Raw genomic sequence first — 27974 nt, 5'->3', positions numbered from 1 at the left:
TTCTGCTATAGCCTACGTATAAAACAATTCCCTTGCAGCCAATGAAAACTTAAGGAAAAGTAAAGCTCTGTGTAGGCCTATTATAGGGGCATATTTTTTACAGTATTTTTAAAATATAAAATACTGTATGGATATATTATGTAGGCCTACATCAGGATATTTATGTTATATTTTTGTTCTTTAGTTATTGCATTATTTAATTGTATGTAGGCATATGTAGGCTATTTTTGTCTCTTTTGTGCATAGGTTATTTGACATTATTCATGAAAACTTCAATTTTGATTAACTTTGATATATCATCTATTTTACAACCTGTATATTTCAGTAGATAGGCTTATTTTAAAGTTGCAACGTAGATTTTCATGTAAGTTTTAATTAGGCTAACATTATCGGTTGATTTTCTGTATATATTTATGAGATATCCTGTATACTACAATGACTCTCGAAATGCCTCTATATTGTTAACTTTTCAAAAGTTTTTTTCCCCTCTGCAGTTAAGATTTTGTGGGCAGTGCTCCCTTCACAGCAACGCCCCCACGCGCACAGCGCGAGAGTTTCTACTACAAGAGTGGGGCGGTATGGTGTTCAGATGACATGAACTTGGTATGCTGTTTGTGTGCTTAGAGGATCTGTTGAATCCATTAATCCATTTAGACTCTATAAATGGAATTCTTGTGAGGGGAAAAAGGATGGAAAAGTCGGACGCATGCGATCCATACAGCCGACCCGCGCGCAGGACACAATGGATAGTGAGCACTCTGGCGTATCATTACGGACTAGACCGTGGAGTGGAAAACGAAATTATAGTCCTCGCAACCGGGCTGGATCAATACCTCCAAGAGATATTTCATCATCTAGACTGTCAGGGAGATGGAAAAATACCAGCCGAGGATTTTAACATTCTTTGCGAGATTTTAGGACTCAATAAAGAGTGTGATCTAGAGGAATGCGCGGGGATATTGGATAATCTACCCAAAGAGTTCAGCTTCAGGCAGTTTCACGCAAAACTCTGCGGTTATTTCAGTACCAAAGCTGGGTGTCAGTATGAGAATGGGAGGTTGTTGGTTGGCAAGGAGAGCGAGCATATAGAGACGCAGATCAGACTCCGGAGCCCTTTGAGGCGGCGCGAGAAGCTGCTGTCGTTGGGTACCAGTAATAAGCGTGAAAGTGGAGAGCCTTCTTCTCCCACTGAGGATAGACACACATCAGGTTGTAGGCAGCTGGGATCCTGCACCAGGGAGTGTTACGAGGAAATCGTGGCCCTTGAGGAGGCCGAGGACAGGATAGCCAAACTTGAGGAGGAAAATGCGAGTCTCAGGGAATTGGTGGAGGACATGCGCGCGGCTCTTCAAAGCAGTGATGCTCGATCACTGGCCTTACAGGTACAGTCATTGTGATTAAGTTCATACTAATATATAAACCAAGCAACAATATTTTCTGCATAAAGTCTGTTTTAAAGGACTTTAGCCGATTTCTAGGTAGTTTTGGGGTTCTTCTGGTTCTGCTTATTAGCAAACCCTAGTCTTTTGGTAGCCTTTTAAAATATTTTAACATATAGCCTACAGCTGATATGTTAATCTGTAGCTAGTTGTAATAACGTTGTAATAAAGTTGTAATAAAGTAATGTTGCTATTGTTACTATCAGGTGAACGCGATTTTTGATCACAAAAGTGTATTCGCGGCAGGAAATAAGCTACTTGTTTGGTTACTGCTTACAGCCTTTTACAACCTTTTAAGCAACCAAAGAGTTACATTAAAAGCTGAGCTCTAAAGGCTTACAAAAAGAAATTTACATATATATTATCAAAAAAAATAGTATTTTTATCAACAATGTTTTAGGTATAATTTAAACTATACTCTGTGACAACTTTGACTTATGCTGGCTATGAGTGGCAATGGTCTATACCAAGGATGGGCAACTCAAGATCCACTTTCCTACAAAGTTTAGCCCCAACCTTAATCAAACACACCTGAACAAGCTATGCAAGGTCTTCTCTAAACTCTGCAGGAAAGTGGATCTCGAGGGTCAGAGTTGCCCAGCCCTGGTCTATACTATATGCCTTCTATATCACTTTCTACTGACATGCTTCTGTGTGTCACAGGTGGGCCTGTGGAAAAGCCACTCGAAACATAAACCAGAGGGTGGCTGTTTCATCGCCCACCAAAGGCGAACAGCCCAGAAGCCCAGCATTTCTGGGAACCTGAAGGACATCCAGAGTTTCCTGAGAGAAGTTGAGCTCATCCGGAATTCCAGGGACGTGCAGATCGAGGAGGCCATGTTCTTCAACCAGAAGCTGGAGCAAGAACTGCGAGTATCACGCGAGACAGTGCTGATGCTGGAGGAATGTAACAGGACTCTAAAGAAGGAGCAGGTGGAGATGAGGAAGAGGGTGGAGGAAGCCAGACAAGCTGTGCTGAGTGGACTCAAGAAAGTGAAGGAGCTTGAGACCAAAGCCAGTCATGTGCCTGTTCTGCAGAGGCACGTGGAGCAGCTAGAGATGGAGCTTCTGTACTACAGGTTAGTATAATACTTACATGAAATGCCAGAAGGAACAAAAACAAGTAAAATGCATCACACTTTATTTACTGAACTACTGTTTCATGCAGTTTTAACAGTACTTATGCAGTAGGCCTAACTAGGGATCATATATTCCCACAGACGTTTGTCACGGTGAGGTAATCTGTTTTTACATTGGGATAGCTTACTTCAGCAATCATGAAGCATAAAGAAGACACTATCTTCACTTACCACAATTTGGCATCTGTTTCTGGGGATTTCACTGTAAATGTATAAGACTCTGTCAAAACAGGACAATTTGGCAACTATACTAACACGTGAGGATGTTTACTTTAGCTGTTCAACAGTTTGTAAGGTATTACAGAAATTGCAGAGCTCACCCTAGATTTATTAAATATCACTGTTTTATGCTGCTGCTGTTTTAAAGTTCTTTTTGGAAAATGACAATTTGTATTTTGTTTGTCAGGATTTTTATGAGACTACTCTGCTAGAAGCATTATTGTCATCTGAACCAGGCTGAATGTAGTAAACAGTCTCATTACATAATGTAGCTTCAAATAATCACAGTGAACTGAGATTCCTCTGGGTTAAAATGGCTCCCGCCAGAACTTGCTGGCCCTGATTGTGCAAACGTGTGCCAACATACATGTTATTTAGGTTGGCTTGATGTGGTTCTGCTTCTCGAGTGCAGACCTTGTTTTGTTTGGGTTCATTTAGTTGTCAACGTGTGTGGCAGCTGGGCTCCCATTTTGGTTAGCTGAAATTATGCACAGCTACTGCTGGAAGCCACTCATTTCGTAGTTTGGGTTTTATACTTAGACTGTCATTGAACTTTCCTAGCGCGTAACCATTTAATTTACGTTTAAAAGCAGTTAAGCTTAACGTCATCAGTGTTTACATATTTCTTGCATGTTAATTTTGGGACAGCATTCCTGGCAATCCTGATAAAAGTGGATTTACTGAAAGTCTGGAGTTTTTTCTTCTCATTTACAGAGACATTTTTATTGTTATTGAGGGATATTATATGCAGCCATTTCAAGACTATAGTGTCCTTCTCTTTCACAAATAAGTCAGAGAGTTTGAATTAAAAGTCTAGCCTGCTCATGGATTTAAATAGACAAGATTGAGTGAAAATATTATATTAATGAATGTTGCAGTGGTCATGGCATCAATTCAGATGTGGTTTTTACTGACAGAAACACATTGACATTTTTTTCATAAACATTCACTTTTATACCTCCAGGCTGCACTAATCTATGTGAAGTCTGTGGTGAACTTTACCAGGAAGCCTTTCTATGGCCCCTCCATTGATGCTCTTAAGCCAAATAATTCATTCCAGATCACAATGGTGCTGACACATTCGGGGAGAGTTCCATTCAGCTCGGCAAGGCCTGACCTAAACAGATTGAAAGTTCCCATCTATCTTCAAACAGTTTCCCCGCTCTACAGAATAATGGATGAACACTCCCTGTCTGTATCCTAGCAACAATTCCTACCACCCTCAACAAGTTTAGAGATCTTGGCATGCTACATAAGTATATTTAAAGTAAGTTCCTGTTAGTTTTTATGTTAAATACCAAATAGTTGCGATGATTCAGAAGAGTATGTTATTCAGAAGCGCTGCTTTCTTTGTAGACTTTATTAGTTTGGGTGTAAATAATTCCTTGGGCTGTGCTGCTGTTTTAATATTCAGCCATAACCAGTAACAGACCTCGCATCCCAATGCCATATTTACAGTCTTCACATAGCAGTGAATATGGTAGAAACTTACATGCAGTTATTCAAAGTCATTTTGCCAGATATTGTGCCTTTTGGTGGACTGCAGTGATGTGGCCAGATGACATTTTAAAGCTAACTCAAATCCAGAAAGGCTAATAAGACTGTCTTCTCCTCTCTCTCTCACACACTTTTATAATAGAGTGAAAGGGCATATTCACATAAACATATTAAATATTTATGAATTGGTATGCGAACACCCATCTCCCCTAGTTAATGCTTGAGGCCCCCTGAACAAAGTTAAAACAAAAGGAAGAAGGTCTTAAAACATGTATATTTGGTGAAGAGTTTTAATTGTACATGTCTTTATATGAATGTGTGTGTATAAAGTTCTGTCATGAAACTCTAGATGGCACAGGCTAATAGGTCCTTAACCTGTTTGCAATCGCATCATTCTCTATAGGGCACAGCTGATTGGTTCCTGCTGTATCAGTAGCCAATGAGCTTGCGTGTTCAACCTTCAAATACTTGGTTAACATTTGCCTTAGCAAGTACAGCGTGCTTTCAGAAACCCTCCACTAGGGCTGCACGATTTATTGCACGATACAAAAAAATAACATTGAACTTAACGCTTAAACATGATTCTTAGTGCAATTGACCCTTCGCAAAGACCCGCCCCCCTTAGTTACTGTTGCTTTGTCCGACAAGCCATGGCGCCCTCACGCCACACAGAGTGAAAAATACATCGCGGAGCAAAGAGGACACTGACAACACGTCGACAGACAAGACAGAGCAGGTTACTTATGATATTAAACAAAGTCCCAACTTTCAAACTGTGTAATTTTCTAAGAAAATCGAACAATAAAAACCGTTTTGTGGCTCTTTAATGTGTCGTGACAGATTGCTGTAGCACCTCAGTTCAAGCGGCTCACGAACCGATCATCTCTTCCTACTAGTTAATTTATAGCATTAAATAAACATGAATGAACATGAGAAGGAATGTTGTTTCAAACGCGGAAAGATGTCAATACACACCATTTTTCAAGTTCAAGTCCACCGAGGTTAATCTTCTAACTCCTGACTGCTTTGTCGGACAAAATGGCGGATTCGGCGTTATGATTAGTTAGATCGCTTGTCAATCAAACTCCCGGCGAAGGGTCAATCATGAAATCGCAAAAGCTGCAATTATTTTTTTATGCGCAGCTTGTCAATAAAGTATGGCTCCAAATGCTAATCCATCTGAAAGCACTGCGAGTTTGAGTCGCTTATAATGTACATTTGAAAAAGCAACACGCGTCAAACATCTTTCCAGACATGAGAAACATTTATTAACATCTTGTCTAATAAAAGACAACATTTAATGTTGTCATGTTTTTAACAAAATTAATTCATGTTTTTACTCCAAACTCACTTCATAACGACAGTTGAGCATCCTTCTGTGAGATGATGTAGCTTCTTACACAGAATAAGGCAGTCGTGTGTTTATTAGTCATGTTTAATCAATCAAAGCATTTCAATCTTCTGTTTATTTAGCTACAGCGATATGACGCGTGTTATCTTCTTCTGCGGCAGGGCATATTTAGAGTTTCTGCGCAAGAGCGCCCCCTGGCTTTCAGATGAAGAAGCACTTACTACTGATCAAAGAGCCGTACTGCTCTGACAAGCTGTGCATAAAATAATCACAGCCATTGCCAGATCGCGTGCGGTTTAAAGGCATTAAATCGTGCTGCCCTACCCTCCACCTTCCCCAGCTCCTCCTGCTTTGTGTAATCCATGTATGCTATGTTGTACAGCAGCAGCAGCATGTCTTACTTGGTCACAGCAAGTATGTGTGTGTGTGTGTGTATGTATGTACAGTATATATAGCAAAGGCATTTAAAAAGTAAGTACATATGTATTACAAATACATATGTACAAGTGGTTTTTACCAGGGTTTATGAACATTTCAATAACCAAACATGTTATGTTACAAGTTAGTCACTTTGCATCTTTTCGCCTGGTACCAAACAGATGTTCACAAAGTCTAGCAATAGTGGCAGTTAGAGGGCTTTCTGTTAGGATCACTATGAGTTGGTAAACTTTCATTATTTATTATAGATTTGAAAACGTCAGTGTTGTGTTTAATTAATTAATGATTCAGCATAAGTGTGCCAAAAGACTACTGGATTGAATTAAACGAACCAACATAGATTACCTGTTCCTTTTAAAAAGCTGAAAGTGAAAGTAATTGTAGCAGTCATGAGTCTCGTGTTTCAGCTGCTCTTTTCTGGGGGGGGGAATGTAAATGCTCATTGTGTCGTAGGCACGTGCAGAGCGCTTTGGCTGGTCTGTGGCAGATCAGAGCAAGGTTTTTTCTTTGAGGCCAGAACGCCCCATGGGCAAGTGTTGAAAAGTCTCTAGAGTGCATCCAATGGGCACACAGCTCTCTGAAAACAAAAACGCTCGAGGATAGCTTTTGATGCAGCTGCCAGTGGGCGAAGAGGATATCGGTCATGCTCTGTGGGTCACAAACTGACCCATTCACACTGAGAGTAATGCCTTTTATCTAGAGAGAGGTGTGTCCACTGGCTATTTTTCATGTCCTTTTTGTACAGACCTTAATGCAGTTCTTGTAATAATCACACATTTTAATAGCTCACTTCAGTTCCCCCACCTGCCGCTTTAACCTCCCCATCTGGCACGACAATAATCAACGATATTAGACTCTTTATCCACATGAAAGGGATGTCTATTAAACTAATTTTCTCTGTCCTCATAGTAATGGTCTTGGAAATGTTGCATTTCTAGAGACACGATTTAACATCAAATTTCTTTCTTTAAGATGTGTGATTACACAACCTTGGACCCGACCAAAGCATCTGAGTTATTGTACAATTTCCTCCAGATTCTGCACACAACCATGTTATGTGGTATAATGATAATGATCTCAATAACTTATATTATTATCAGTGTTAAAAAAACAGTTGTTCTGCTTAATATGTTTTATTGGAAAACATGATACTTTTTTCCAGGATTTTTTGATGATTAGAATGTTCAAAAGAACAACATTTATTTGAAATAGAAATTACATGTAACATTGTAATGTCTTTGTTGATACTTTTGACCAATTTAGTGCATCCATACTGAATAAAAGTATTAATTTCTTTTTAAAAAATCTTACTGACCTCAAACGTTTGAACGGTAGTACAACTGAAAGTAATTATTGTGATACGTGGCCCCTGGAGATTTACTTTTTTATGAGCCATTTCCGGTCATATTCGACACTTTGCAATCACCCAGAATGAGAGAAAGTCCAAGTGTAGATCTCACAGATATTGCGTAAGGTTTCCTGAAGCCCTCTTGGCCCTAATAAAGAAAGAGGAAGAGGTTTAGATAGAGGCCAGGTCTCATGGGGGAGGTGGTGGGAACAGACCTGATCTGTTCAGTTCATTACCCTGAAAAACACACCATCCGTGTGCGTCCTGCCTGGAGGCGTTTTCTCTCCCTCAGAATCCAAGATGGACCGAAGCCCTCAGCCTAGACCCCAAGAGAACTGCAGCGAGGCAGACCTCCGGACAAAAGAGACAGACGGTGCGAGAAGAACAAAAAGAGGGGAGGGGGACAAGAGCCGCCATCTGGAGGAAGAGGCAAACACTCAGTTGTTTGTTCAGTGGGAATGAATTTCCACCATCTTACTCTATTTATCGCTCAGCTTTCAGATGTGCTTTATGTCTCTCTATTCATACCAGGTGAAAAGCATTGCATTTATCATCAAGTCTGTGCTGGTTTTTAAACTCTGCTGACATCACAGAGACTGACATGTTAAATGTAAGGCCGTCTAACCGCTCAAAAATAATCAGTTATTATTCAGAGAAGTATTATTTCAGCTGTGGTGTGGCCGACTCATGTAAAATGTGTCCGGGTAACCTGTTGTACCTCAACACATAATAACAGGGCTGGACAGATGGAATGAACAGTCCTTTGAAAATTCCCTTTATTATGACTGAAGAAGGTAAAGAAATGTCAACAAAATGAGGCCTCATAAAAATGTTGTCTTTAGGAGGTCTTTATACGGCAGGGTTTTTTGGTCCAGTATTTTCTAAGCACTTTGAGAATGAAAAACTCCCAAGACCTTGACTTTTTTTCCATTTTCAAACACAGCTACGAACATTTCCCTTTCTCCTCCCACTCTCGGCCAGCTGATACTCTTGCTCTGCAGACCTCAGCGCTAATAAACTGCCCACCTTACTAAGTTGGGGGAGAAATTTTCTTGAAAATGTAAACTTTTTCTCCTCCTGCTTCTTTGTGAACAGTGCTGGGTAATAACTGATTATATGTGATCTGGATTATATAATCAGATTCCAAAAATGTACTTGTAATTAGATTGTATTATGCCTATAGTACTTGTAATTAGATTACAATACATTTTAAAATACTCAATCAGATTACAGTTACTTTTTTATTGATTGCAGGATTACATATAATTTACACATTGGCAGTAAATTATTCATAATATATTAAGGCTCCCTAATTCTTCTTTTAAATTTTCCTTTATAAAAAAGGCTTATATACATTCAGAAAGTCTTCATTTTGTATTTTCATGTAATGCAGGGATTCCTGTCAGCCGTACCTATTTGACCTAATATATTTACTTGAAGTACCCCCTGAATGGAATTTTTATTTCCATTTTTATATCAATATGGGACAAGATTATCTATTCAAATCAATGTGATAAAAAAGTTAGGTCAAAAGTAACCTAATCAAAAAGTAGTCTGATTACATTACCTAAAATGTATAATGTAATAGATTACAATACTAAGTACAATTTTTATCATGAAATTTGCAATTGGTAATGGTCAACAATTTGCAAGTGATCGACCAGTTCTATTTGCAAACATTTTGACTTCTGAAATGGAATAGTTTAAGTCCATTTGGATTCTTCCCTAATGTGTCCATTTCATGTTTATGACTTGTTAAGACGCGTAAACACCTCCTTCAAAGCTGTGTTTACTGGGACTGCCCTCGTAATAACAAAATTTCTGGACTCAATTAATAACCGTCTGGACCGTTTGGAATCTCCAGACGGTTCCGGACAGCACCCCCCAACAAGATCAGGTGATTTCCCGCGTCTCAGACCGTAGTGTAAGATTAACGGCGTCTGTGCGTCCACACATGTTCCATGTCTGCCAGCTTGACTCAGCCTCTCTAGTCTTACTTAACCAGGTATCGTGTTACCATGAGCCTACTCTTAATTGTGGACATCTGTTTCGTAGTCTCAAGATAAATCGATTGCTTTATCAAGCATTTATCAAGGACCACGCAACATCCGGACATACCTAATCTTGTTATTTATGTGGTTGTTTACCATATATGATCGTCTCATCCTTCAAAATGTGCTCCGAGTCTTCATTCCATTGAAATACTTCTCAAGTAAACTGGGTGCAAGAGGGGGTCTGGAAGTTCAGATCCTGCCGTAATAAACACAGGAAGTGCACGTCTAAACCACAAACAGCTGGGCTCGCCCCATGTTAGTACATCACTCCGGTCCAGTGTAAATATAGTCACAAGATAGAAACCTATTGTTAGCAGCTTGACCACCAAAATAGAGTCCTAAGAACTGTTCAAAACAAGAGATGAGACGGGCAGCCAAAAGTGATACACAGACTAATGAGATACAGACTTTGCCACAGTTCTGTTTTGGTTTTGTAACTTGCTCTAAATTTTCTTATTTAAAAAAAAAGAGTAAGAAAGCTTGCTAGAACTCAATATTGGAAGTATGATGAGTAAATGTTGCCTTTTTCCTCTTTAAACACATACAGGTAGTATTTTAGCCTATGTGTCTCAAAGAAGAACGGTTTGTTGTTCAGGCTTGTAAAGTTCTCTGCAGACTCTTATCAGTGCCTCAGGCAGCTCATATGAGTGATTCAGATAGGCAGATGCTAGTACAGCCAGTCCAGACTGTTCAGGAAATGTCCAATCCACCTCTACTTTCCACTGAAGAAAAAAAATCGAGATGCTCTTTAGTTTCTCTTTAGTTTCCAATAAATGTTGAGCATAAAACCTTCTGCTTTCAGTTTAAATTCAAATGATACTGCATCACAAAGAAACATAACAGAATATCAGCCCATCCTCTCACAAATGCCTGTCAGTGTTCACTAAATACTACATTTGCTTTGTATAAGGTGAATGTTTGGAAGACAGTGGAGATGGAATCAAAAAGAATGGAATTAACAACTAGGAGAGCCAAAGTATGCCAGATGGAGGTTGTGTCAAATTTGGGCTTTGTGTTTGTCTTATCCAGATATATGCTCTGTTCTCTCTCTCTGTAAACGCTTTGAAATACAACCAGTATGTTTCAGCATCTAGTGTGCATGAGATGTTACATACTGTGAATTAAATTTCTCTAGTTTTGTCAGAGCCATGGCCTAGAGGTTAGTGCACATACTCATGTTGTAGTTTGTACTCATCATGACATGAGTTTGTGAAAAAAAAAATTGTGAAAAAAATGACTGACTCCAAACTTTTGAACAGTAATGTACCATGTTACAAAATGATTACCATATTAATTGATTGTAACATTTACATGGTGCTACGATGGCCCCCAACAACATATTATCTTAGAACCTACACTATATTGGCAAAAGTTTTGAGACGCCTGCCTTTACGTGCACATGAAATTTAATGACATCCCATTCTTAATCCGTAGGGTTTAATATGGAGTTGATCCACTCTTTGCAGCAATAACAGCTTCAACTCTTCTGGGAAGGCTTTCCACAAGGTTTAGGAGTGTGTTTATGGGAATTTTTGACCATTCTTCTAGAAGCGCATTTGTGAGGTCAGGCAGTGATGTTGGCGAGAAGGCCTGGCTCGCAGTCTCCGCTCTAATTCATCCCAAAGGTGTTCTATCGGGTTGAGGTCAGGACTCTGTGCAGGACAGTCAAGTTCCTCCACACCAAACTCGCTCATCCATGTCTTTATGGACCTTGCTTTGTGCACTGGTGCGCAGTCATGTTGGAACAGGAAGGGGCCATCCCCAAACTGTTCCCACAAAGTTGGGAGCATGAAATTGTCCAAAATGTCTTGGTATGTTGAAGCATTAAGAGTTCCTTTCACTGTAACTAAGGGGCCAAGCCCAACCCCTGAAAAACAACCCCACACCATAATTTTACGAATGGACTTACTGCACGGGTGGCAACCTATCACGGTACCACGCTTGAATTCACTGAGCTCCTGAGAGCGACCCATTCTTTCACAAATGATTGTAGAAGCAGTCTGCATGCCTAGGTGCTTGATTTTATACACCTGTGGCCATGGAAGTGATTGGAACACCTGAATTCAATGATTTGGAGGGGTGTCCAAATACTTTTGGCAATATAGTGTATATATATAAAATTAAAAAAAAACTCCTGAAAATGTGGATAATTCAGCAAAAATCCATTATTTAGTGATACCCCTGTAGTTGATTCTGTTAAGAAGAAAGTACTTTTCTCCACCCTTGAATTTTCATTTTGATTGCATTTTCATAACCTCTTATGCAACTGTTCTGTTCTACTTTGTTTCTGACCAGACTTGTTTCATAGTCTGTGTTTGAAGGGGCCAAGATGACTGGATATAATATTGAGACTCTTTCCAAGAGTCTGGAGTGGATTCAGGTGTCTAGAGAGCTCTTTTAACTGCTCTCAGTGTGTGCTCCACCATCCATTTCTGCCGACGGTGGGTTACTGAGTTTTTTCAGTAGCTCATCTTCATTTGTTATTCTAAGTCATAAATAGTTTGACAGAAAGCAGATCCTTTCAGCAGTATTAGTCATATACACAATTCTAATCGCTTCTACAAGACTAAAATTAACATTGAGCAGATGTCCTGCAATATTGTCCTGTCTTAGTTTTATTTTGAAGATTTTTCATATGTTTTTTTATTAGAAAATAACAATCATGGACATGTACAAATGTATGTTCAAAATGGGGTTGGTAATATTTTTTTAATGTTTTTGAGAGAAGTTATCAAAAGTCTGCATTTGTTTGATCAAAAATACAGTAAAAAGGTTTTGAAATGACAGTAATATTGTGAAATATTGTTACAGTTAAAATAACTGTATTCTATTGTAATATATTTTAAAATTTAATTTATTTCTGTGATGGTAAAACAAAATTTTCAGCATCATTACTCCAGTCTTCAGTGTCACATGATCCTTCGGAAATCATTCTAACATGCTGATTTGGTGCACAAAACATTTTTTCTATTATTATCGATGTTGAAAACAGTTGTTCTGCTTAATATTTTTGTGAAAACTCACTGTGACACTTTTTTTTCCAGGATTAGTTCAAAGAACAGCATAGTATAATACAATGTAAAAGTCTTTCATGTCACTTTTGATCAATTTAATGCATGCTTGGTGAAAAAAAAAAAACATTTTTGAATGGAAGGGTAAATTAGCTTAAACTGCAATTAGTCCCACAAAATATGTATTTACAGTTTTAAAAATAAAAAACGTGTAACCTGTTCTTGGAAAGTCCCTTTTTTTTTAGTACGGTACACATTATTCCAACACAAACTTCAACATCCTTGTCAGTTAAACTCCAGTTGGTTACACTGTGCATGTGCAATCTCTTTATCATCGTGCCTAGGCCAAAATACCATACTCATGTCAATGGATTCCTATAGCAACCCTGACAGGCCTGTTTAGGGTCTCCCTGGTACTCTCCTTTGGCAGCTGTTAGGTCATCAGAGAGCCCTGAAACCCCCCCCCCTCATCTGACAATGTGGATTCCAAATATTGACCTTAAACTGTGCGAAAGCATAGTGTAGCAAGGGATGATTCTGTGGGCTCATACGGGCTATATTTATGGCCGCTCTGCACTGAAGGGTTCCTCACGGCAGCAGGATATATGCATGAGTGCACCCGGCTTGAAATTCTTTTCCCTTTTTTTTATTCTCTGGGATTCATGCTGGAGCAAATGGATTTCTGCAGCCTTTTACTTTTTTTCTCTTCTGCAGGCAAGACATTGTCATCTGGAAACATTTATTCTTTGATTCATGAAAGCCCCATATTGCATTTCTGCTGTCGCAAAGCTAGGGAAAAACGGTTGTGTTGAAATGACAGAAACATAATCGATTGCTTTCACTTACAGCTGTCTGACAAAAGTAAAGATGCTCAAAATATGTTTATTTTAAAGTCAAATAATGTACTTTTAAATCTGGGCTTCTGATATGCGTTGTATGTCAGACGTATGTTAAACGTTCATCATAAAAGCATACTGTGTTTTATGTTATGGTCTAGTTACGTATAGTTTTCATGATCTTTGATGTTTTTTTTCACTATGAAGGATCTAATGTCACCATGCCTGGCTACAATTACCCACAACCACCTTCGCTGCTCACAACTCTTCTTAAGAGCCAGTGAAAATAATATGGTGATTGAGGATGAAAATTGCATTGATCAATTTTACTTGACTTCTTTGTTAAATAAAGATGTGGAAATGATGTTTAGTGCTATGTATCATGCTATATATCATCAAACGTTAATAATTCATATTTAAATCAACTAATAAATACTAATTGTTGCAATTAAAGTGCAATCCTGAGCTTTTTATTTGCTAGCATTACTGTACATTACTATATTGGCCTGAACCTAGAACAACCCTTTATATTGTGATATGATCTACTCTGACCGGTTATTTTGTTCTTCACAGATCTGAAGTGTCTAAAACATCCATTTCATTCATCAGTAAACCGGACAGACGGTATAATGGGGCCAGTCAGACTGCGCCACGCTGTTGTCTAGACACAGAGCAGGATCGGCGCTCACCGACGGGACGTGCAGAGACTGTGCCTGACACCAGTAAGACAAATATTCACATTACTCAACCCTTTTTGAGACTCTGTTGATGTAAATAGTAACTTGTAAATAGTTGATACTTCCGTTTTCAATGATATTACAGATGTTATGTCTATAAACTAAAAAAATGAAAGGTAACCTAATGTTCAGAAGTCTGACGTCAACCATTTATAAAGGAAATAATGCATTAAATTGATCAAAAATTACAGTAAATACTGTTTTAAATAAAATTATGCTGTTCTTTTGCACTTTCTATTCATCAAAGAATGGTCATCATTTGGTCCAAATGTATCACATTTTCCACAAAAATATTAGGCAGCGCAACTGTTTTCAACATTGATGATAATAAGAAATGTTTTTTGAGCAACAAATCAGCATATTAAACTGATTTCTGAAGGATCATGTGACATTGAAGACTGGAGTAATGATGCTGAAAATTCAGATTTGCAAACACAGGAATTAATTACATTTTAAAATATATTACAATAAAAGAGTTATTTTAAATTGTAATAATATTTCACAATATTACTTTTTTTATTGTAATTTTGATCAAATAAATGCAGCTTTGGTGAGCATAAGAGACTTCTTAGATTATTTAAGAATTAAAGAATCTTATCAACCCCAAACTTCTAACGGTAGTGTATAAACCTTCATGTGGTAACATCTAAATGATCTGGTTTTATTCAAGTAAAAATGTTGTTTATTATTAGATGAATCCAACAAAATTATATTTTTATTTTGACACCTTGCTTCGAGTGTAATTAGATATTTCGTGCATGTTTATGCTTACGTAGTGGAGGAGCAGCTTTTCCGTTCAGTGGAGGGTCAGGCAGCGTCTGATGAAGAGGAAGAGAGATGGACCGGAGAGCAGCAGAGACAAGTAGACGAGGTGAAGCGAATCCTCACCAGACTGTCCTGCTGTGGAGACAGGTACACCCATCCCTACTATATCATTTGATGAGTTGGACTGTGTCCTTGGACTGCTGTCTACAATTATTTGATTCACTCTCAAAATCAAATGAGATCCAAACATGTCATGAATAAATAAATCACTCATAGGGAAACATTCTGAGAGACAGTATTTTCCATCCTACAAATTTAGGTTCTTCAATTGTTTTGTGTGCTCTCAGGTGTGATGAGAAAGCAGTGAAGAAGTTGTTGTCTCATTTCGGCGACTCTCGCACAGAAGAGAGTCAGACAGCCGTGCTAGAGCTGCTGGAGAGGGTCACGCGACTCAACAAACAACTAGAACTGAAGGAGAGTCAGGCCAGGAGGGTGGAGATGGACACAGACCAGGTATGATCAGCTTGTGAGATAAGTAAGCAATAAGGTACGAGAGGCTGTACTGTATCGTGAATAAGTCTCGGCTGAAGGGCGTTGTTAGGCACGACGCGAATGCGTTTTTTTTTGCGTATTTTTAATAAGCCAAAAATATTGATACATATTTTTGGCTTATTAAAACCAAAAATATGTATCAGTGCAACTTTCATAAAGTAAACTTTCACTAAAGCCTTCCTTCCGCCGGAAAAATAGTCCCTGACCGTGAACAGCAACAGAAGTTATATTACTACACCATTAGATGGCGGCAAAGACTGTCTTTATGAGTGTGTCAGTCAGTAGCAAAGACTTTTACATTGAAAAGACTGAATTGTTGTGAACACAGAACAAGACGCAACTGAAAAATGCTTTGACTAACACTGTCAGTCACGGGAAAACCCCTTAACTGTTAAAAGGACAGGATAATACATCGGACATTTAAACAGATTTTTTATTATGAACATAGGACTGACCTAAAGGAAAATGCTAAATCTGAATGCAGGTAATAAACTTGCTCAATCTATCTTTTTCTCACAATACTCTTCTACATAATACAGTAAGCTTCAATGAACAATATCAATTGAGAACATACAGTTTACATTGCTAAGAGTGGTTGCTAAGGGTGTTGTGCAGTGACACACAGAACCGTTGGGTAAAGCGTTCATAGCCGTGTTTTATTGTGAATAAAACACAGCTATTGACCAATTAGAATCAAAGACAGGAACTAACCATTTTATATCATGATATATATGCAAAACATAAATGAATATATCACTCAAGAATAGGAAAATTCTGCCATCATTTCCTCACCCTTAAGACGTTTCAAACCTGTAGGACTTGACATCTTCGCTTTATTTTTCGCCAAAATGTTATTTTGCTTCGCTTCAGCTATGATAAAGAGACATCCGGTCTTGCAGTGCGTGTTTGTATGTTTTGGGGGCGGAGCAATGAAGGGAGGGGTGTGTATGTTTGGTTTATTTTCAAATATCAACGGTGTTCAACAGCATTTCTCAGAAATCACTTACTGCACCTTTAATGAAGGTGCTCGTTCAGCTAACTTTACATAGCCAGAAATACCTATGCATTTTTGGAAAAGAACATAGAGGTGAATTGACATAACTAAATATTTGGATTCATTTGAGCAGAGTCACATTGAACACATTAAACACACATAGTAACTCAGCAGTTAAAATACGTATCAGAGATTAAAATACTTAATAAGACATTTTAATTCGCAGGGGCACAAGTTCATCCAAATAAACTCTTTTAAACGCCTTACATCACCCAACCAGGACTTTCTGTTCTGTTTTACTTTTACATTTATGGTTGCTTTCGGGTGCAGGAGTGTAAAATTAGATTACAAGGCACTTGCCCACTGAGTGGTTATGAGAACGACAGGCTTCAAAGAAAAGCCACAGCTCTCACTCTCCCACCCAAGCAACCAGCTGCGTGTGTGTCAATGTGAGCAGCCAATCGCTGTCCCTTCCTGAGATGACCACAGGAATAAACCTCCAGGCCTTACACAATTACATGTATATTGAGCTGTTAGACACACCTCGGCTGCAATGCACCAGACGTGAACTATGTTGCTAGTGTTTTTAAGAAGGCCCCACACATATTCATGGAAAAATCTCCTGGAACATTCTAAGCATAACCAGTTTGGGGCGAGCGCAGGCAGCAGATGTGGATTTTTGACATATGGTCAGACAGGCCAAAAACAAGCATATCTGAACTATTTCTGTCTGAGAAATTATGTGTCTCGGCTGAATTATGGGCTATCGGCACATCTGGCAAGGATTCTCCTAAGCTGAATTTCATTGTGTGTTGGAGCTTTAGTGTTTAAATATGCGCAAGGTCAATGGTAAGTGTCGTGTGTCTGCAGATGAGGGATGCCCTAGTCCAGGAGCTACAGCAGAAGGCTGAGGAGACGGAGCTGCTCCACCTGGAGCTGCAGATGCTGGAGACGGAGCGGGTGCGTTTGTCTCTGGTGGAGGAGAAACTGATGGATGTGCTACAGCTTCTGCAGCAGCTGCGAGAGCTGGTCAGTCAAATGGAATCTCTAGGGAGTGAATCTGGAGGGATTTCAGACTCATCAGCCCACTCTCGCTGCTGTAAATGTTTACTAGCACAATAGAGATTCACACAATAGATGGGCGTTAATCCAGCAGATCCGATTTGCTGATGATCCTAAAATAATATTTACGATGTCAGCAACACATATGCCTCGAAGCAAGGACATATGATTATCATGCTTGTACATTGTTGTTCCCATATAAGTAGAGTATTATGTGCAATTAAAGGGTTAGTTCACCCAAAAATGAAAATTCTGTCATTAATTACTCACCCTCATGTCGTTCCAAACCCATAAGACCTTCGTTCATCTTCAGAACACAAATTAAGATATTTTTGATAAAATCCGATGATTCGGTGAGGCCTACATTGCCAGCAAGACAATTAACACTTTTCAATGCCCAGAAAGCTACTAAAGACATATTTAAAACAGTTCATGTGACTACAGTGGTTTTACCTTAATGTTATGAAGCGAGAATACTTTTTGTATGCCAAAAAAACAAAACAACTTTATTCAACAATATCTAGTGATGGGTGATTTCAAAACACTTCTTCATGAAGCTTCGAAGCTTTATGAATCTTTTGTTTCGAATCAGTGGTTCAGAGCGCATATCAAACTGCTATAGTCACATGAATCATTGAAATTTTGAAACACTTATGACGTAACGTAACATAACGTTTGATACGCGCTCCGAACCACTGATTCGAAACAAAAGATTCGTAAAGCTTCGAAGCTTTAAATACGTCTTTAGTAGCTTTCTGGGCATTGAAAAGTGTTATCTTGCTGGCAATGTAGGCCTCACTGAGCCATTGGATTTTATCAAAAATATCTTAATTTGTGTTCTAAAGATGAACAAAGGTCTTACGGGTGTGGAACGACATGAGGGTGAGTAATTATTGACAGAATTTTCATTTTTGGGTGAACTAACCCTTTAATATTTTCAGTTTCTGTGATGTCAGGCTGGTTGAATACACTATTGATTCATTATTAATAAAGACACATTAAACCAGGGTTAATTAATAATGAGTATTTTGCAATTTTATTATAAATGATTTATATTTCTTTTATAAATGTATTAATTAAATTATTTTATTGGCGTTTGATAGTGTGGCAAAGGGATTTGAACAAACCCCCCAAAAATATGTATATAAATATTAAAATTATAAATATTAAAATTCCCCCTCATAATATTAATAGGGAACTGTATTATTATTATGAAACAGTATTTGCCATTTAATTACTTTTTTTTTTTTTTTTTTACATTTATTATGTAAAAATGTTTGTTTGTATTGTAGAATGTCTCGAGAAGATCTTTAGGAAAGATTTTACTCAGCACATTGGAGTCCTGCAGTGATCCTCAGCATGGTAAGAGACACAATAACTTTTAACTTGCCAGCTTTGCTCTTATAAAACCTTTACTGTTTACCAGGCCTGGTGTGCAATGAAAATGTGTCTGGAGCATTAGATATACAGTGTGCTACAAATGAGACCACTTTAAATATCAGGGATTCTTTGTTGGGATTTAAAAAAAAAAAAAAAAGCAAAACAAAAATGTTATGATGTAAAATGAATAAAATATGGAAGATTCTACACTAATGGTAGGTCACTAATCAAACTCAAATTTGTGATATTGATCTTTCTTGATGTTATTAACTAAAACTAAAACCATTAAACTTTCTTGTTTTATATATATATATATATATATATATATATATATGAGCAATATTTTTTTTTTTCCGATTTGCTCAGGAAAAAGCAATAGATTCATAAGACCAAAGATTGCCTGTTTTATGAACCCAAAATGAATTATATCCCATGTTTAACCACTATAAGACAGAACGGCAAATCCCCGAAGCACTGGCCGAGATGAAGCTGTTCTCGGCGGGTACACGAGCACTGAGCGGCCACTGACGCCCTGGAGCTCGCATCTCCGAAAACGTCTAAACAAATTGTAAAATAGGCACTATGATTAAATATGAGTCCATATTTCAGGTCTAAACAAATACATTCTCACCTAAAAAACTCTAAAAACTACAGTTCGTGGTATAACAAGTGTAGTATTTGTTTAGTATTTGTTACAAGAATATCGCACAGCTCTCAGCCAATCAGATATGTATATATATATATATATATATATATATATATATATATATATACAGTGGGTACGGAAAGTATTCAGACCCCCTTAAATTTTTCACTCTTTGTTATATTGCAGCCATTTGCTAAAATCATTTAAGTTCATTTTTTCCTCAATGTACACACAGCACCCCATATTGACAGAAAAACACAGAATTGTTTACATTTTTGCAGATTTATTAAAAAAGAAAAACTGAAATATCACATGGTCCTAAGTATTCAGACCCTTTGCTGTGGCACTCATATATTTAACTCCGGTGCTGTGCATTTCTTCTGATCATCCTTGAGATGGTTCTACACCTTCATTTGAGTCCAGCTGTGTTTGATTATACTGATTGGACTTGATTAGGAAAGCCACACACCTGTCTATATAAGACCTTACAGCTCACAGTGCATGTCAGAGCAAATGAGAATCATGAGGTCAAAGGAACTGCCTGAAGAGCTCAGAGACAGAATTGTGGCAAGGCACAGATCTGGCCAAGGTTACAAAAAAATTCTGCTGCACTTAAGGTTCCTAAGAGCACAGTGGCCTCCATAATCCTTAAATGGAAAATGTTTGGGACGACCAGAACCCTTCCTAGAGCTGGCCGTCCGGCCAAACTGAGCTATCGGGGACAGAAGAGCCTTGGTGAGAGAGGTAAAGAAGAACCCAAAGATCACTGTGGCTGAGCTCCAGAGATGCAGTCGGGAGATGGGAGAAAGTTGTAGAAAGTCAACCATCACTGCAGCCCTCCACCAGTCGGGGCTTTATGGCTGAGTGGCCCGACGGAAGCCTCTCCTCAGTGCAAGACACATGAAAGCCCGCATGGAGTTTGCTAAAGATGGTGAGAAATAAGATTCTCTGGTCTGATGAGACCAAGTAAGAACTTTTTAGCCTTAATTCTAAGCGGTATGTGTGGAGAAAACCAGGCACTGCTCATCACCTGTCCAATACAGTCTCAACAGTGAAGCATGGTGGTGGCAGCATCATGCTGTGGGGGTGTTTTTCAGCTGCAGGGACAGGACGACTGGTTGCAATCGAGGGAAAGATGAATGCGGCCAAGTACAGGGATATCCTGGACGAAAACCTTCTCCAGAGTTCTCAGGACCTCAGACTGGGCCGAAGGTTTACCTTCCAACAAGACAATGACCCTAAGCACACAGCTAAAATAACGAAGGGGTGGCTTCACAACAACTCCGTGACTGTTCTTGAATGGCCCAGCCAGAGCCCTGACTTAAACCCAATTGAGCATCTCTGGAGAGACCTAAAAATGGCTGTCCACCAACGTTTACCATCCAACCTGACAGAACTGGAGAGGAATGGCAGAGGATCCCCAAATCCAGGTGTGAAAAACTTGTTGCATCTTTCCCAAAAAGACTCATGGCTGTATTAGATCAAAAGGGTGCTTCTACTAAATACTGATCAAAGGGTTTGAATACTTAGGACCATGTGATATTTCAGTTTTTCTTTTTTAATAAATCTGCAAAAATGTCAACAATTCTGTGATTTTCTGTCAATATGGGGTGCTGTGTGTACATTAATGAGGAAAAAAAATGAACTTAAATGATTTTAGCAAATGGCTGCAATATAACAAAGAGTGAAAAATTTAAGGGGGTCTGAATACTTTCCGTAGCCACTGTATATACACACACACATATATATATACTGTATATATATATATATATATATATATATATATATATATATAGTTTCAATTCAAATCATATCAAACTGTTCTTTTTGAGATTAACTTTTCAACTCATGCTGTTTCTTTTTTTCTTTCGCTGATAATTTATAATGAAAAAATTGACGGAATTGAAAGATTACTACACATACGTACATCTAAAGCTCAACGTCTCTATAACTGATTTCCAGGGAAAGCACATATCTTGGAGGTGCTCAACGCTTTGTATCATGAGCTGGCTGCGTGTGAGATCCTCTCAAATGGTGAGACGATACAGAGAGCAGAGAGTCACCAGTCTCTCACCAACTCTCTGCTCATCTCCTGCTAGACATTACTGCCACCTGATGGCCACAGGGTGCTACAGACTCTTCTGAAAGGAACTTTAACTGGCCATGATGGAAAATGGGACCAAAATTAGCCATGTATTTTTCTTTATGTGTTTATATTTCTGTGTATAGTTGTGTAAATCATTTAGCTTGTTATCATTTATAATGAAACATGATGTGACACATTTTGAAGCATTTAAAGCTAGATTTTCCTTTTGCAATATATTTGTCATATATTGCTGGTCAGTATTATCTTAAAACGCATGCACATTATTCAATGGTGTTCATTACAGCTTCATGTGTCATGTGGTACACAGGCACAGGAACACCTAGTTGAAAACCACTCAGGTATAGACAGTGTTGGAGAAAGTTACTTTTAAAAAATCCCTAAAAAAAAGTAACTAATTGTGTTACTTAGTTACTTTTTATGGAAAGTAATGCATTACTCCTCACTCTTCAACAATATAAACAAAAAATGAAACACAAATGAATTCATGATTTCTCTCAACATGCGGACAGGAGAGCTTTCAGTCAATAAATGGGAAATCAAAGTAACTTGTGTTACTTATTTGAAAAAGTAACTCCGATATTGTGTTGTAAATTCAAAAGTAATGCGTTACTTTACTAGTTACTTGAAAAAGTAATCTAATTACGTAACTCGTGTTACTTGTAATGTGTTACCCCCAACACTGGGTATAGACCATGTAATGCTCATAATAACAATAAAGACTAGTTCAAGGGAAAACATACTGGGTGCATTTTACAATTACAGATGTTACACAACTTCCTCCATATCGCAAATATAGACTGCCCAGCTGTTAAGGACTGAACATATGCATCTTTCACTGTTTCAAAATACAGAAACATTTGCAGCTCAATTTAATTGTTTCAACTGTCTTTAGCACTTCTGAGCAGTTTTGTTGCTCCTTATGGACGATTTTTATTCATGATTTGCATGAAACAAAATATATAGCTAACTGTACGTCTCATAATTGTCATTGTCTGTGCCTCTCTCTCATCTTACAAATATTTGTTGCTATTTTTGTTAAGCTACAGTAAAGATTCCCGCTAGATTTGTCAGATGTGTACTGAAGGAAATATCCAATGTTTTTTTTTTTCCCCTAGCTGAACTTTGTGAGGTTCACATAAGGTACTGGAAAATATATCATCAGTGCTTATATGTCTAGAAATTAAAAACATAACACATCATAATCATTTCGTACAATGATTTATACACACACATGTTTTTCAAACATTTCAAACATACATAGACATACATATTTCAGTTTTGGTTTTTTTTTGGTTTCAAAACATCTAATAAAAAGTCTCAGTTTGTTTTTCTTTAAATAAAGCTGAAATAATTAAATCTATAGCATAAAATCAATATAAAAAAGGTTGAGAAAAAACATGCAAAGTAGAGCATCACAATCCTTTCATCTGAGATTTAACAGAAGGCATACAGCTCGTATGGTGACACAGGAGGAAAAAAACAAGTATAAATGTGATTATAATTATGTGCTATAATTGTTGAACTTCTAATAAGTTGTCCTCTTAGATGTTTTAATTGTGCAAAAAAAGCATTTTATTCGCATCTACTAAAGATTATGTGAGGCTGACTGCAGAATACTGTATGCCAAAAGATGTTCTTCTGGCTCACACGTGTACAGTACAGATCAATGTGGCTTTTGACTACAGTTACCGTCAGGCAATATCTTTATTCTACAATGAGTTAATGAGGAGTTATTTTTACACAGGAGCCCAGAAATAAACACAGGCTCATAAAGGCTTCAGAAACCCTCTGATAGTTCAAATAATTTTTATAATTACACCTTTGGAGCCATTGGTCTCCTTACCGTTTTGTTTTGAGAACCACAGAATGGGTCTAACAGGAAATTTGATGAGAATTACGCTGCATCTTGATTAATTACTTGGTTTAAATAAGCACTTAATTCTGAAGTAAGATTGTACAATCTTACACCAGCACCACTAAGGTCTGGTAATTACTACAAGCAAACAGACAGGAAAAGCAAATTAATCCTAAAAAAAAAAAAAAGAAAAACACACACACCTATTTACAGCAATATGTGTTACTAATTATTTGACATAACGGCCTAAAAGTAATAAAACGCAAGGGGAAAAAAGCTACTAGGCCCAAATACAAAGTATAAACAGTGTAATACCTACGCTGAGCTTATAAAGGAAAACAACTAAGTTTAAAATGGGTCAGAATAGTGTTTACATTAGTGCTGTGGTTTGCACTGTAGTGTCACAGACAAGAATCAACGGTTTTATTTCATTTCATACCAGCAAGGGAGGAGCAGTGATGATGGAGAGAGAAAGAACGGGTACATTTGGGTGAGCCTGCTTCCTGTTGCTGTCTTTCCCTCCCTCTGCTATCCCTCCCTCAAAGGTCGAGTGGCCTGCTTAGCAACCAAAGGTCTCCTGGGAGGCGTAAACCATGTAGAGGAAGCCATCTTCATCTCGCTCTTGTTCGTAGATCTCAGAAATGGGGGTGGACACACTGACCATGCTGTGCTGATTGACAAGAAGGAAAAAGGCCTGGGTGGGGTTGAGCTGCAGTCTACGCCTAGAAAAGAGTCATTTTGATAACTGATTATAATGACAAAACATGCACATTCAAGTCAAATTAAAGTGATTTTCTGGGTTCAGTACAAGTTCAGCTCAATTAACAGCATTTGTGGCATACTATGGATTACCACAAAAATCAAATTGCACTCAATAAAAGTGAATGGGGCCAGGTTGTAAATGTTAAAATACTCACCGTTTCAATTGTATAGCCACAAGGCATAAGCAATTTGTGTACCCTGATTTTAATATTAAAAAAAATCATTTACTAAATTTGTGTAAAGTTATATCCTATTTTGCAATTTCATTGCCATAAAAACCCTTAAACGATTGTATAACTTATGATTTAAACATCTCAAATGATCACAGCAATCGATCCCAGAATCGTTTTTTCTTGCTCAAGAAGCTGTTTCACTTGAATATACGTCACAATAGAGAAGAAAAGACTACGCACTTGTAACTTTTACTTGTATTGAACCCGGAATATTCTTATAATTCATATCCCTATATTTTTTTACTTTGTTTTTTTATAAACGTGATGCTATAGTGCAGCAGAAATTTCACACTTCAGCTTTAAACTCTTATTATAACTTAATCATTATTTCAAGTCTGAACTATAAATAAAGAAGCCATGACTTGTAGCCAAGGATTATGAAGTATGACAGACAGCATGGGTCCAACAAAATGTTCTCAGTCTGATCATCTGACTGAGCCTGTGTTAAAATACCTGGAAGGCAACACTGAGCTGTAAGCTTATCTTTAAAGGAAAGTTTAGCTCACTATGGTCTTGTTTTAAAAATAATACAACACAAAGGATATACACTACAAAGAATGTGGATGTTGTGCAATGACTGAAAAACACTTTTCAAGTTTAAAAGCATTCGTAGAAATCCCCTGTGGATGACGAGGTCAGCGGACACTCTAAACTGGCACACCATTGCATTCTCCTCCCCCACCCTGCGTCAAACCCCCACCAGACGAGTAAACAAACCGGATGAGGCTGAAACACATTGGACTCACGGCTCAAAGTGAGTTGAACGTAGTCAAAAAACTGATATCATATTCACTTGATATCAACTGAAAGGCAAGAATCTACACAAAAATAATTCAACACGTAAAAAAAAAAAAAAAAAAAAGCATTTTTTAAGATCCAAAATTGGGCTCTGGATATTATGTTTACCTGATTATCTTTACCAGCTCACTCATGTTAACATGGTCAGGGACAAGGAATTTTGTCTTGTCCAAGACGGGAAGTTGCTTTTCCCCCTTATATCTCTCAATGATCACCTGTAAGAAAAAATATTAACAAGACAAATTGATACAGTGTTTTGAAAGTTTTGAAATAAGTCTAGAGCAGTGCTTCCCAACCTTTTTTACTCCAGTACTGTTTACAAAAATATTCAATCCAACAATAACTATGACTTTTCCAGTTGTTTGATAAAATATTTCAGAGTTGGGTTTAAAAAAATTATAGAAAAAAAATTATATTCATTATAAAAATGCCCATGGAGTTTTAAGATTTTATTAATTTACATGACTTTCACAGGTTTCCTCATATATACATGTTTACCTAGACCAATGGGACTGTGGCTCTTCAAAGGGGGCAAATTAAAATAAGAAATATATTGATTTTGAGTTGTTTTAGTTTATTTTATAATATTGTCTTATTTAAAATCATTTTAAGTCATCTTGAGGCCCCATTTGAAGTTAAAAACCACTAATGTAGAGTAATAAATCTTGGCATCTTAAAAGAAATCTCAAGTTGACATGCAAAAGTAATATCTTGAAAGCAATAATGTTAATTCAGCCCTAATTCATTTATGACATCCAAAAGACAAAAGAGTTTCTCACCGGAATTTTATTGGGATGCTGCTCTCGTATCTGCTGCACTTCCTTGCAACGATCAGCTGAAACACAAGAAGAAGAAGAAAAAAAAGATTTGGTATGCTCGTTTAGACAGTAAGAAGTATATATAACCACATTTAACAGTCTAATTACAACACATAGGCCTGGTTTCACAGACAGGGCTTAGACTAAGCCAGGATTAGACCTGCTCAATTTAAGTAGCTTTTATAAACGTGCCTTAGAAAAAAAAATTACTATTGTGCACCTTGAGACAAAACAATGGCACTGACATATTTTAAGATATGTCAGTGCAAGTTGCTTTCAGTTAAAACAGCTCAAACATGCATTTTAGTCTTGGACTAAGCTTAAGCCTTGTCTGTGAAACTGAGGGATAAAGACATATACTAGGATGTGTTTATGTGACAAAAAGCAAATGATTGACATGACTCAAAACACTACAGTCACTGCATTAGCATTACTTAAGGAAAACCTGTTTTGCAGAAACAGGTAATTAACATTATTGATGCATAGGAAACTAATAAGGATTGATTATTGCTGATGTGTTTTTTCCTTGCTGTTTGACACCCTACTCTATTCCACCATATTTAAGATACTGATAATATATAGATATGAAACTCATTCTTCTCAAAGAGTTTAATATCTAACTTTCGGATATAGTACTGCTCTGAAACCAGAACCACACAATTAATCTCACAAGATATTAGTACTTTTATTATATCTGGAGTAACCCAAATGTATTTGAGAAGTTAAATGAACAGTCCTTCTTTTTCATAAGTGCATAATGTTTGGGACAATTCAATCAACACTGGGGATAAAACATGCATGTCAAATGCTAAAACACTCAAACCGGTTTGCTCATTAGGGTAGAGTAAGAGCCCCATCAATGTGTCATCTTAACTGATCCCATGTCAGGGTCATGTCAATTACATAATCCCAAAGGCTGGACAAATATGAGAGCATATGCAGAACATATTGACCGGGACACTTACAGATGTGTTTAAAACAGCAGATCTATGTTGTTTGTTATGTTTAGGAAGATTATGCAAGGGTTTTATGCTCCTCCCTCCCTCCCTCCCCACACCCTGTCCTCAGTCTGGACTATAAGAAAAAGCTCAAATTACAGCATCATTTCACCAATATCTTGTCTTGTCCATCCATTTCTTTAATGTTGTTATTAAACACAATTTATATTCATAAATGGACTGCTTGTTTATTTAATATCACCTGTTAGACAATAATACTTGTATCATTGTGAGAAAAAAAAAATTTGTATCATAAATGTTACATTTTTTTAAATTTTGATCTTCCCAAAAGCTGGATGGCAGTCCAAATGTGGAAAGGACAACACAGCAATATAAATATATGATCTTTAACAAATCAGCTAAATCAACTGTGGATTAAAGCTCTTGTTGTTATTTAAACAGGAGGCCTTTAGGCCAGGCTATCTCACTGGATAGTAACTGACCCCTGTCGTTTTGGATAAAAACCCGTCGTTTAATCTTATATTAATCACTAAATATCGCTAAAATCGCTTTATCGAGCATTTAAAGCCTTATAGAAAAATTGTAAACACTGTCACTAAGCTGCTAGAAGGCTAGGTAAGAAAACAAACCTGATAAACAAACAGACTTGTGCTGACACAGCACGAATAAAACTCATCTTACCAAAGCTCCGTCTTTGTTTGAAGGGTCTGTCAGACGGCATAACTGGACTTGAATGTGGTAAAAAGGAGCTATTATATGTTAAATCCTCGGTCGACTTCGCTTCTTTTCGAGCTCCTGACTCACTGTAAGCAAAACAGCTCGAGACAATGTACTAAAGTTCGTGATGTCATAGCAGGATTTAAAGGGACAGGACCCAGTTTAAGCATAGGCCTGCAATAGCAATATAGTTAAAAATTTTCTTATCCTAATCTTGTAAATTAACATTTTATAACTATAGTGTGTTTTAGTAACCC

General features: G+C 37.6%; 2 protein-coding genes and 1 long non-coding RNA gene across 6 annotated transcripts; 1 reads left to right on the top strand and 2 right to left on the bottom strand.

Moving 5' to 3' along the window:
• The first annotated feature begins 531 nt into the window (after window positions 1-531).
• On the top strand, window positions 532-23624 carry efcc1 (EF-hand and coiled-coil domain containing 1). 3 transcript variants are annotated; one of them, XM_051912764.1, is made up of 8 exons: window positions 532-1382; window positions 2103-2518; window positions 13942-14054; window positions 14846-14981; window positions 15182-15347; window positions 17251-17409; window positions 18735-18804; window positions 21431-23624. In XM_051912764.1, the coding sequence occupies exons 1-8, from the start codon at window positions 606-608 to the stop codon at window positions 21565-21567; spliced, it is 1974 nt and encodes a 657-aa protein (XP_051768724.1). In that variant the 5' UTR covers window positions 532-605; the 3' UTR covers window positions 21568-23624. The 3 variants fall into 3 exon arrangements, with proteins under 3 accessions (XP_051768724.1, XP_051768725.1, XP_051768723.1); XM_051912765.1 differs by having other exon boundaries at window positions 533-1382; window positions 13906-14054; window positions 17251-17340; XM_051912763.1 differs by having other exon boundaries at window positions 535-1382; window positions 13906-14054.
• On the bottom strand, window positions 5964-13890 carry LOC127522623 (uncharacterized). Its single transcript, XR_007932639.1, has 3 exons — window positions 9579-13890; window positions 7668-7848; window positions 5964-7579 (listed from the first exon to the last, which is right to left on the bottom strand). It is a non-coding gene; the product is annotated as an uncharacterized LOC127522623 (long non-coding RNA).
• map1lc3a (microtubule-associated protein 1 light chain 3 alpha) lies at window positions 22777-27863 on the bottom strand. 2 transcript variants are annotated; one of them, XM_051912770.1, is made up of 5 exons: window positions 27682-27863; window positions 26003-26058; window positions 25332-25438; window positions 23986-24152; window positions 22777-23926 (listed from the first exon to the last, which is right to left on the bottom strand). In XM_051912770.1, exons 1-4 carry the CDS (start codon window positions 27719-27721, stop codon window positions 23990-23992), a joined length of 366 nt encoding a protein of 121 aa, XP_051768730.1. In that variant the 5' UTR covers window positions 27722-27863; the 3' UTR covers window positions 22777-23926; window positions 23986-23989. The 2 variants fall into 2 exon arrangements, with proteins under 2 accessions (XP_051768730.1, XP_051768729.1); XM_051912769.1 differs by having other exon boundaries at window positions 22777-24152.
• Window positions 27864-27974: the final 111 nt, after the last annotated feature.

The sequence above is a fragment of the Ctenopharyngodon idella genome, chromosome 11, assembly GCF_019924925.1.
Source record: "Ctenopharyngodon idella isolate HZGC_01 chromosome 11, HZGC01, whole genome shotgun sequence".
NCBI lineage: Eukaryota > Metazoa > Chordata > Actinopteri > Cypriniformes > Xenocyprididae > Ctenopharyngodon > Ctenopharyngodon idella.
This window is presented reverse-complemented; position numbering and strand designations above follow the sequence as displayed.

What these genes read in the sequence shown, in the direction of transcription:
- efcc1 (XM_051912763.1), top strand. Translation starts at nt 606, where the DNA reads ATGCTGTTTGTGTGCTTAGAGGATCTGTTGAATCCATTAATCCATTTA. An exon ending in CTGTCCTGCTGTGGAGACAG is followed by an intron (nt 14,982 to 15,181) that starts GTACACCCATCC and finishes GTGTGCTCTCAG; the next exon opens with GTGTGATGAGAAAGCAGTGA. An exon ending in TGCAGCAGCTGCGAGAGCTG is followed by an intron (nt 17,410 to 18,734) that starts GTCAGTCAAATG and finishes TTTGTATTGTAG; the next exon opens with AATGTCTCGAGAAGATCTTT.
- map1lc3a (XM_051912769.1), bottom strand. Translation starts at nt 27,721, where the DNA reads ATGCCGTCTGACAGACCCTTCAAACAAAGACGGAGCTTTG. An exon ending in CAAACAAAGACGGAGCTTTG is followed by an intron (nt 26,059 to 27,681) that starts GTAAGATGAGTT and finishes CTTGTGTTTCAG; the next exon opens with CTGATCGTTGCAAGGAAGTG. An exon ending in GAGCTGGTAAAGATAATCAG is followed by an intron (nt 24,153 to 25,331) that starts GTAAACATAATA and finishes ACTCTTTTCTAG; the next exon opens with GCGTAGACTGCAGCTCAACC.